Raw genomic sequence first — 11,594 nt, 5'->3', positions numbered from 1 at the left:
AATAATTTATTGTAAATAATTTGCATCCTAATTAACAGAAGAACAATCAAATCACAATTTTATTGAAGTAATTGTTCCAAACTAAAAGGTTAAATAATTAAATGCCACGAACTTAAGATCGATGAAAAAAACAGTTACAAAAATGTGATTAGAAAGTAATTGGGTAGGGGGAAAAAAATGATCCTTGTAAATCAGACAATGCTCTCTACATTTCACAATTTTCCAGTTTTAAAATATAAGCTTTTTATTATTATTATTTATTTATTTGTATTTTTTTTTTTGTATTTTCACTAAAAATGTTTTTTATAGAAAATAAAAATAGAATACTTTGAGATATTAATTTTACTGATTTATTTTTCTATTCTACCCAGTTCGATGATTGAAATAATTGTAATTTATATAAGGAAACAAAATGCATGTAATTTTCTAACACACACACACAAAAAAAGAAGAAGCGAACGAGAGATTTTTTTTTTACTTATTGGCTTGTTTGTTGCACATTTTAGTATTTTTTTATTGTATGAAATCCGGGAACTATTCATTAACATACCTAGATATGTCGGTAATCACATCTGTTTTCTTTCCATCATCGGAAATATGAACGTCCTTCTCATTTTTTCCACCTAGTAAGATCTTGCTACAGAAGTTTAGGAATTTTCGTTGTGTTTCCAATAAGAAGTTCTTTTTAAATAATATTAATAATAAAATGATTAAGGTACAAGGGGTCGTTAAAAAAAATTAAATTGCCCGCCCCTACTTGTTATTCTTTAATTTAGCAGATTATTTATGAAAAATTTTATTTTTTTTTTAAATACCTGGATTAATTTACAGGTGCATTGCCGCTCCCTCCCAAAAATCCAGATTATCTGCGTTCTGCAGATTGTAATCAGGTCAAATTTTCAACCTGCCGTTTTCGACGGATTTCTAAATAAAATAATACAAAAAATAAAAGATTTTTTGGCACTATTTATTTCCAAATTATAACAAAAATTTTGTATAAAATTTTATACAATGTAAATGTTTATCTGTCTGTGCCAAGATGATGGACCAATCTTTTTTTTTTTTTTTTGAATTTTGTTTGGAGAGTAACAGCCCACCACGCATATGGGGCGTTATTGTGCTAAAAAAAATTGTCCAATAAATATTAACTGCAAGGTATCAAAAACAAAAATCACGAAAAAAATAATGAAATTCTGTACCGCTACAACCCATGACGCACTGATTTGGTTTATCTACAGTCAAATTATATGTCATTATCCGTATAAGTATAACAAATACTAATGAAATAATTGTACCTTAAAGAAATATGTTTTCACACAACCGTTATTCATGGTTACAGCACAAACAACAATTTTGTACTAACAGTCGATGTACTTGTAAAAGATTTAGAAAAGCCAATTCACGTTATCAGCTAGCCAAATGTGGATATATATGATTGTTGGTAAAAATTAATTTCCTTTATTGTACAGAATTACTCAATTATATTCATAAATAATGTATTTGACTACTATGTGTGTCAAGTTCATTAGGAGACGTGAAATCAGTAGCTACCATATGTGTTTAGTTGTTGTTATTCATATTTTACTGGTAAAGAAACAGTGTTCAATAAGCTATGCACAAATTTAAATTAAGGAAATGTTCATGCTGTAGAATGATGGACTTAGAAATGATTGTATAAATAGGACAGATGAATTCTTACTGTATGAGGTAATTTGGGTTAGAGAAAAAGCTATTGAGGAGGCAGAGAAAGCAATCAAAAAGAAATTGTTAGGGATATGGAAAAGGGGGATTATATAAAATTGTTTCGGAAGGAAGCATTGTAATAAATATGTGAATGAAACATGCTAAGAGTGGTCTAACAAGGTAACTCACTAATGTAAGTCCCTTTCCTCTCAAGAGATTAAAAAAATACTTGTACTATTACAATCCATGGAATGCCTAGGATTCAGTTCTTGGTAAGAAATTACTGTTTCTAGACCAAAGGAGTGTAAGGAGGTTATTTGGTCAGAACCACAACATTTTAATGCCAATTAAAGGGTGTTAAATGTATAGAGGCTGGATGGGGAGAGTCTCCCCACATCACACCAAAGAATGAATCGCTGCCTTCTGTAAGGTATGCTATCTACTGATGCATGTGCTAAATTGAACCTGCATGCAGTTATAATCCAGTGATAGTTCTTTGCTTATGGTTACATGTTTTTGTTTTTTTTGACACTCCATAGAGATAGCACTTGGTGGCAACAGAATGATATAGTAAGCTGAAAAGGTGTCATGGGTTGTAGGGTCTTGGTTCAGTACTTTGTAAGGGAGTATTGTTTCTTGAAAAACGGTTGTAAAAGGAGGCGATCTGTTTATGATCGAGCTCAACTGCCAGATTTTTCCCCAATTAAGGGTACCCATTTTATAAGACTGAGTAGACCCTGCAGGGCACCCCAAACCACAGGGTGGACTCATGGCTACAATGACAGAATAAATAATTATCTGCCTCAGTCGGATTCGAACCTGGGTCCTTTGAGTTAGTAACACAGTGCCTTACTCACTGAGTCACCCTGCTCTTCACAAAAATTTAATAATAAATTAAAATAAAAAGGTAATAAAACATTAATGTATTATATTTGTCTTACTCCAACAAGGCTCTCATTACCTCTTTTTCTTTTGGATTTATGGGTTCCATTACACCAACCAGCAAGTTAAATTAAAATATATGAAATTTTTCTTGCGTTATATAATATAATAAATATATATATAGTTAGAAATTTATTACTTATCCAGCATTACTAAAAATAATACCTCACCTTTTCAGCTTACTATATCATTCTGTTGCCACCAAGTGCTGTCTCTATGGAGTGTCAAAAAAAACAAAAACATGTAACCATAAGCAAAGAACTATCACTGGATTATAACTGCATGCAGGTTCAATTTAGCACATGCATCAGTAGATAGCATACCTTACAGAAGGCAGCGATTCATTCTTTGGTGTGATGTGGGGAGACTCTCCCCATCCAGCCTCTATACATTTAACACCCTTTAATTGGCATTAAAATGTTGTGGTTCTGACCAAATAACCTCCTTACACTCCTTTGGTCTAGAAACAGTAATTTCTTACCAAGAACTGAATCCTAGGCATTCCATGGATTGTAATAGTACAAGTATTTTTTTAATCTCTTGAGAGGAAAGGGACTTACATTAGTGAGTTACCTTGTTAGACCACTCTTAGCATGTTTCATTCACATATTTATTACAATGCTTCCTTCCGAAACAATTTTATATAATCCCCCTTTTCCATATCCCTAACAATTTCTTTTTGATTGCTTTCTCTGCCTCCTCAATAGCTTTTTCTCTAACCCAAATTACCTCATACAGTAAGAATTCATCTGTCCTATTTATACAATCATTTCTAAGTCCATCATTCTACAGCATGAACATTTCCTTAATTTAAATTTGTGCATAGCTTATTGAACACTGTTTCTTTACCAGTAAAATATGAATAACAACAACTAAACACATATGGTAGCTACTGATTTCACGTCTCCTAATGAACTTGACACACATAGTAGTCAAATACATTATTTATGAATATAATTGAGTAATTCTGTACAATAAAGGAAATTCATTTTTACCTACAATCATGTATATCCACATTTGGCTAGCTGATAACGTGAATTGGCTTTTCTAAATCTTTTACAAGTACATCGACTGTTAGTACAAAATTGTTGTTTGTGCTGTAACCATGAATAACGGTTGTGTGAAAACATATTTCTTTAAGGTACAATTATTTCATTAGTATTTGTTATACTTATACGGATAATGACATATAATTTGACTGTAGATAAACCAAATCAGTGCAAATGAATAAAGAAAAAAAATTAGTTTTATAAAAATTTGTTTATTATACCATAAGTAGTATTGTATATTATACATATTATTATATTTTATATTGTCCTAGCTTTGATAGTTGGCAATTACCCAACTAAACTAATATGACTTATTATATTTTTTTAGGGAAAAATTTTTTTTTAATATTTTCCTTTATATACAATACATATAAATTTAAAAAAATCTTTATCATTAACATTAACTTTTGATTTGTTCTTCTTATTATTTTGTATGGTTCAACCCAGTGTACCTTAACGTAGGTCCTAGCGAATCCTGTTCACCAAGCCCTTGTTTGGTACTCACAACTGATATGGAACTTAGTTTGTTTACTTGCAATCAAATCTTATTCCAAAATGTATAATGAGGAGTGAAAAATAACTATAATCACTAGTTTCTGATCCATACGTTTTTATTCGCTGACAGGGGAGAAAAAAAAAAGGAAGATTGATTCTTAATCTTTAATTATGATTACTTATTTAATTTGTTCTGTTCTAAAATTATAAACATGTGACTTCCTATGATATAAAATACCAAAATATAGTACATACACTAAACTAATGCACCAGGACCAAATTGGATAAAAAAAAATCACCATTCTAAAAGGTCACAATCAGCATTGTTTATTTTTTGTATAGAAAATATAAATGGCAAAAACTCAAAGTAATATAAATTGATATTATATTCGTTGTTGTGATATTCACCTCAAATCAAATTTATTAAATCAATTGTAAGATTTAATAATTTAGGATACTGGAGTTGATAGGTCAAAAGCAAGTTTTTTGACTAGTACTACTAATTTAAAAATTTATAAAATAGCTGACAGTTTTGACTGTAGCATAATGAATAACAATATCACAGGCAAACAATTTAAATATTGATTAACAAGTTATAATTTACTCATAAACAATATATAATTTATTTAACAATATAATACAAATATAAATCTCTAATGCACATATTTTTGTGACTAAAATTAATTTAAATGATTTATTATTCAATTATTCTTAATAACATTATTAGAATTCAGTCTCTGAGAAAGAGGGTGAATGTAAACCCAGCCATCCTGACCATCACGATGAAACAACTGAAAACAAACATAATTATGAAAATATGAAATAAAATTATATGATAAATAATTTAGTATAAACAATACAAAAATTGCAATATTTACATTTTATAAATATAAATAAACAATAGAATAAATGTAACAGTATGGACTTGCAATATTATTTAAAAAAGAGAAAGGCACTTTGTAAATCTTAAAATTTAACTCAGCAAAATTCTGTTTTCCACAAAAGGTTCTAACAAACTAATGAAAATGCCTTAAAAGAATTGCTTCAAGTTGTTTTGTGAAGTCAGATTCCAATGCAGTTTTATCTGTTGAAAATCAGATTTATATACTAATTCATTTAATTAAAGTGGATAAAATTATGGAACACAACCTGACTAATAAGAAGTCAGCTGCTATCTAGATGTATTTTTGTTATATTGATTGCTTTTAGCCAAAAGATAACTATTTGTCTACCTCTAATGAAGTAGGTGCAGATGAAAAATTGAGGATAATAATCAGTAAGTAGTTAGTAATTATTATTTATAATTATGTCTGAAATAGTATGTTTTAAAATTTCATTAACTATGGAAAATAGGTATCAGATTTTCATTTTGCAGTTGAAGCCTTTGTTAGACATCATAACGACTTGAAGGAAGAAGCCAAAAGGTATTAGATATCTAAAGTTGGTTAAAAACATCACATAGTCAGAGAAATGTCTATTTTTGTAGGTTTAATAGATAGATATTCACATAAAAAAATTGAAATTTTTTATTTATTATTTTTTTTAAAAGAGAAATTCAATAAAGTAAAGATACATTTTTGTCATTCATATTGCCTCTAATATTCCAGTGGCGTGAACCCAGTTGAAATGACTACTTAGCAACCATCTATATTGGTTTGCTATATACGCAATATACTGTACTAGACCAGTCATTTAAGATTTGTAAAAGGCATTTGCAGTGAAAAAAAGTATAAAATAGTTTTTCTCAATGATTTTGTATAGTAAATCCAAATTTTAGGTTCACAAGTGGCTTCACAATGAAAATAAAAATAATACTAAAATTCTGTACCTTTTTTTCTATTTTTCACTTATAACTGGAAAAATAAGCATTTCTATAGGATTAAAACTGTATATGAAATTAAAACTTACAAATTTTTTACAAACTGAGCACATTATATTTCATTTTTGGCCAACCTGAGTCATTTTATTAAAATTTCAGTATAAAATCTACATATTAAAATCATTCTTCAAAATATAGACCACTATTGTCTATTAGTTTTAAACTTTATGCCAGAAGTTGAATTTGGCAACCTTATCAGTTCTTATTTTTTGAGGTCAAAGCTCCTTATATCCTAATTTGATACCCTCATGGTTTTCAAAGTGTAGGCCTTTTAAAAAATGTTTCATTGAATAAAAAAGACCATATTCAGATGGTTCAAGATCAGGGGTCTAAGAAGGGTGAGGTAAGATGCTAACACTGTCCATTCCTGATATTTTTTATTTTACCTAGTGCGAATGATGGGCTTGCTGAAATATCTCAATATTCTAACTAACCGAAGTAGAGTAATTCTATTTTAGAACTATACCAGAGTTGTTCAAAGTAAAGCTCAGCTTAAAGCTGCCCCCTGCAAGCTCTGCAATATGGAATGACCTCAAAGTGCAAAACACCCTCCCAATTCCACCAAGCACAAAGCATACATTTTTTTTGTGTTCCCAGAATTGAACTTCTACAATGCTACCAAGTTACGATACACATTTTCACTTTCCATTGATCAAATTTCCTATACTGCTACCTTTGCAATTAGTCCTTTTTTCAAGTAGTGTCTCAGAAGACCAAGAATGACAATTTTTTCCAGGGACATTTTTAATTAATTTTTAAAACAGAATGAAAGTTATAAACAGTCAGTATACCTAATTATATACAGGATTAATCAGAATGAATAACAATACATACATTGTTTGCATCCGAGTTGAACACCGATTAAAATTTAATTTGAGTCTAATGCATGCTTTCTCATTCAATTCCTTTACATTTCACTAGTTACCATATATAAGGTGGTAGATGATTTTAATGGAGTTGAGATTTATGTTTCAACCAGTATTACGATGTCCTTAGTATTGAAACCAAAACCTTTCATGAAGCTTTAATTAGTGGTTGATATAGTTCCTGAGCTCTAAACCAAAATCCTCTCACATTTGAGATTTTGTTGCCAAAACTCTAGTAGAATTCCTCTTTGTGGAAAAGGATGTACTTATGGTAGATTTATTATTCCTTTTCCTCATTAATTGTCTGATGAAAGTTATTATTTTCATAGTTCATGGTAGGATTCAAAATCATTCCTGACTTTACTGCATTAGGGAAAGCTACAATCACAGCATATCATATGGTACTATCAGTGAACTTTGTTGAGGCAGGCAAAATATTTCTCTCTGAGAAGCTTCAGTAACTCATTCTTTCTTCACTCTGTAGTGATGATGTGTTATAAGGAGGGAGTTTTGGGGGATATTTCACTAAATAACAGTTCAAATTTATGCTAATTTATTCAATTATTACTTATCAAATATAAAATAAAAACTTTAATAGCAAAGATTTTAATTAAATCAGTTCCAAACATTTTTTTTTTTAAATAAACATTTTATGACATTATCTAATTCTTACTTAATTCCAACTTGTGACCCAATTTTGATAACCTATGGTCCAAATAAAAAGATAGATACGTACAAATGGAGTATTTGAAATTTGACAAGAAAAATCTTGAGGTTATTTTTTAAACATTTCACAAATATCAATACAGATTAAAACTATGCATCTTGCATCATCTTATTCTTTTTTCAAATCTCAAAAAATATGAATCTAAAGGTAGAACAGATATTAAGGAAAACACAGGAGTTGGTTCAATATACTCTAATTTCCCCTAATCGTTGAACGCTTTATTAGACTATTGAAGAAAAAGCATAATTTTTTTTGGTTAGCCTTGGCCTAAAGCATAGAAAAAACTCAAAAAAATAATAGTAAAATTTCTCAAGATAAATTAATAAAATATTTTATTTGTAATAAGAAATATCAGTAATGAAGACATATTATTGTATTATCCAGAGGACACCATGGTGTGATGGTAACAAAAACAATAGGATTTTTTTTGTTCTGTATTTCATCAAATATAAAAATAATATCTCAAATGGCCAGAGTTACAAATACATCCCCGTTTTGTCATTTTAATAATTAAATTTATAATTCATCCCATCAAACCACCTCTACCCTTCGCTATAATCCTGTAACTTCTTACCCTACAGTATCCTTTAATAATACTCCACTTATTCCTGTCGTTCCACTAAGGAGGACTACATCTGGACATATTGTATAAATAAAAGGAAATAATAATACAAATTTTAGGAAGGACATTGTTGTAAGAAATTGGTATTGTTATTTAATTTGTAAATATTGTTACAGTAGAAGGCAACACTGCTTCCTGACATGAAACATTTGTTTTTGGTCAGTCAGTCATGGTGTCTATTTACGGAAACATATACTCTTTGTCTATAAAACCCTCCCTAAATCCCACAAACTGGTAGCAGAGCGTGGTTTAGTATGTAAAAGGGTTAAGTGACAAGAGTTATTTATATATTAACAGATACATAAGCTTTGTGATTTTATTTAAGACTAACTACCGAAATTAAACACAAAGGACAATAGACGCCACAGTATTCAACATCGAAAAGCTTGCTGCAGAAAATTACGGGATCTGGTCGATGAAAATTGAAGCGTACTTAAAAGCAAAACGATCATATGAAGAAATAATAGAAAAAGATCCGCCGACTGAAGAAGATGCAGCTTGGAAAAGAAAAAACAAACAGGTATGCTCCACTATTATTTTAACTGTTAGTGACAATATATTGGCATCGATTAGAGGCGAAATATGTGGGAGAAATTAAGAGAAAGGTTTGAGGGCGTTCCAGAGGAGAAAGTGATTGATTTAATGTTTGACCTTGCCAAAATTAGGAAAACCAGTGGTGAAACATTGGATTAATATCTTATGAGGTTTCAATGTTTCGTTCAAGAGATAGCTCAACTGGGTAAATCCTTAACAGACAGGGAATTGGTGAGATGTATCATTGAATGCTTACCACTGTATTATGATCCTGTTGTCATCGCTATTTTGGTAAATAGGAATATAAGATTCAGTGAAGTAAGGCAAATGATTTTGTCATTTGAAAGAAGAAATAACCTTAATAGGAATGAACAAACATTAAAGATATATCATAAAAGGTCAAACTTATTTCTAAAAGCCTATAATAAAGGAATGCTGGTTTAACAAATAAAATAATAGATAACACAATAGAAATGGACCCTCCGATACACAAAAACCTCAACCAAGAAGACATCATAGAGCATCTTTGGCTTAAGAATTTCCCTTATCCACAATTAACAGAGATAATTAGTATCTAGTGGAGGAAGGAACCAAAGAAACAAAGAAAGATAGAAGAAGTACTGATAAAACTCATCAAGAAAAAATTAAATTGAAGAAGCACAGCAAAGATGAAAAAAACTACCCTAACTTTCAGGATGTTTTGATTCCAAAATTAACTGATAACCCATTGTCTGTGACCAAGTAAATTGAAAAGGAAAATAAAGTCATCCAATCCAGAAGGAAGCATCAAAGAGAGTGATGAACACTTCGAAGGCATAGTTCCTACACCAAAAGAAAAAGTGACATCTGACCAACAACAAACATTAAATGATGAAGAATCTTGTTGTGAATCCAAAACACCTAAACTATTAGCTGATACTGAGCATGAAGATACTGGAAGATCATTTAAATATGAGTTAAATTTTTATTCAGGTCCTGATGGTGATAGCAGTGAAGTGTTGATGAAAATGAAAGTAGTAAATGAAAGAACTAAAGAAGAAGTAAGTAAGAAATATACTCATAGCAAGAAAATGAAAAAACTCAAAAAGAAAAGGGGATTTAGAGATACGAGTATTGTTAATCCTTCTATTGATCCAGATGTTCATGATTTCAGTATTTTGGTGAATATTATAATCCTGGCTATGCAAAATCTGGATGCAGTCGAAAAAAGAGAGGTCCAAATCATCAACAAAAGACAGAAGACCAGTTGAGGATGTTTGAACCTGGGGCTCGATGAAGTGTTTTGTGAAACATTGAATTAATATAGAGTGATGCAATAAAATTAAAAATAAAACAAATAAATAAAGCAAAGTAATAAATAAAAGGAAATAATTATACAAATTTTAGGAAGGAAATTATTGTAAAAAATTGGTGTTATTATTTAATTTGTAAATATTGTTGTAAATAAAATAGTAGATGGCGAGACTGCTCCTCTGACATGAAACCTTTGTTTTAGGTCAGTTGGTCGTGGCATCTATTTATGGAAAGACTGTATTATACCACTGTAATATAACTCAAATCACATTTACTTGTTGTATATTTATTTAATGCAGATGTAAATCACAATGAATAAATAAAAAAAAATTATATTTTATAATATTGGAAAATTGAATTTCTCACAATTTTCTAAGTATGCTTATTCTCTTGGAAACAAAAAAATAAAATAGTTTTAGAATCTTAAATGTTTTTAATACTTTTAATACCTATTTTACAATATTTTGAATAAATAAATTGTGTATTCATAAATAAAATTATTGTTTTTGTATTAGCATTACGTTCTACCCTGACTTCTCATTTTTTTTTTAAATTATGAAACAACACAAATTTATTCAGCACTACTGTTCAATACCACAGCAACCTCAAATAGGAACCCTTTGCATCAAATTCATTAAAATAGCATTAAATGTTCAAATAATTTTTTTTTACTGTTTACAAACCAAAGTCATATCAGTCCCAGCAACACTGGATAAAGGAAAGGGTACAACATTTAAATGAATCTTATATCATAAGTATGACATTCCAATTACACACATAATAATTCCCTACCATAAAATATATATATTTCATTTCCAGAATATTATCTTAGCAAAGAATGTGTAAAAGCAACTTACCTTAGTTTCCCATTCTATTCCCATATCTTTGCGTTGCTGTGCTTCAAGTCTTTGTTTCTGTTCTAGACTAGTTTTTGCATTTGTTGCTTGTTCAACATTATTCAACCTAAAATCAAAATCAAAAAAGTGTTGATGTTGGTATCAACAGGTATGACATACTTAGCAGGTTACTTAATTGTAATGCAAAGAAACAAAGAACGAGTTCCTCAAAATACATAAGAAATATATGATAGACATTTTTAGAGCTGTCAATAATTGAAACCAAACATAATTAATGTCTAAACAAATCTGGTGTTAAATTTAAAAGACATATCTCCCAATTCTAAAATTATTCCTTCTAAGTAAAACCAAGATCAGAAATATTAAATGTGTTATTTAAGGAACCTCACATAAGGATTGATATAAGAAATGTGATGCAACTGCCAACTGGCGACTGCTGAAATAAAAAAAAGAATCTTATAGCTAACAAATCATATTTTGAACTCATTTGTTTCTTAATGAGCCATAGCCTGTCTAAGCCAATCTTAATATATCAATGAGACCTTCTTTACAGCTGATAAGCTCAATATTTCCTACCACCTGTGATGTTTTAAGCTGTGCCTGGTATTCTTGTTACCTCTACATTGTTTTTATTCAGGATATATAAA

At 29.7% G+C, this 11,594-nt stretch overlaps 1 protein-coding gene across 1 annotated transcript in view; it reads right to left on the bottom strand.

Moving 5' to 3' along the window:
- Positions 1–4,339: 4,339 nt before the first annotated feature.
- The window catches only part of LOC106690681 (oxysterol-binding protein-related protein 9), a 41,944-nt gene continuing 34,689 nt past the window's right edge, over positions 4,340–11,594 (bottom strand). Inside the window, exons 9-10 of the mRNA XM_014436190.3 lie at positions 10,948–11,053; positions 4,340–4,960 (exon numbers count right to left, since the gene is read on the bottom strand). Of these exons, the coding sequence (XP_014291676.1) occupies positions 4,871–4,960; positions 10,948–11,053 (196 nt within the window). The 3' untranslated portion in view covers positions 4,340–4,870. The remainder of the gene's footprint in view (positions 4,961–10,947; positions 11,054–11,594) is intronic.

The sequence above is a fragment of the Halyomorpha halys genome, unplaced genomic scaffold (assembly GCF_000696795.3).
Source record: "Halyomorpha halys isolate HHAL.00 unplaced genomic scaffold, Hhal_1.1 Scaffold1814.1, whole genome shotgun sequence".
NCBI classification, from domain to species: Eukaryota; Metazoa; Arthropoda; class Insecta; order Hemiptera; family Pentatomidae; genus Halyomorpha; species Halyomorpha halys.
Note: the sequence above shows the minus strand (reverse complement) of the source record. Positions and strands in the feature narration are given on the sequence as shown.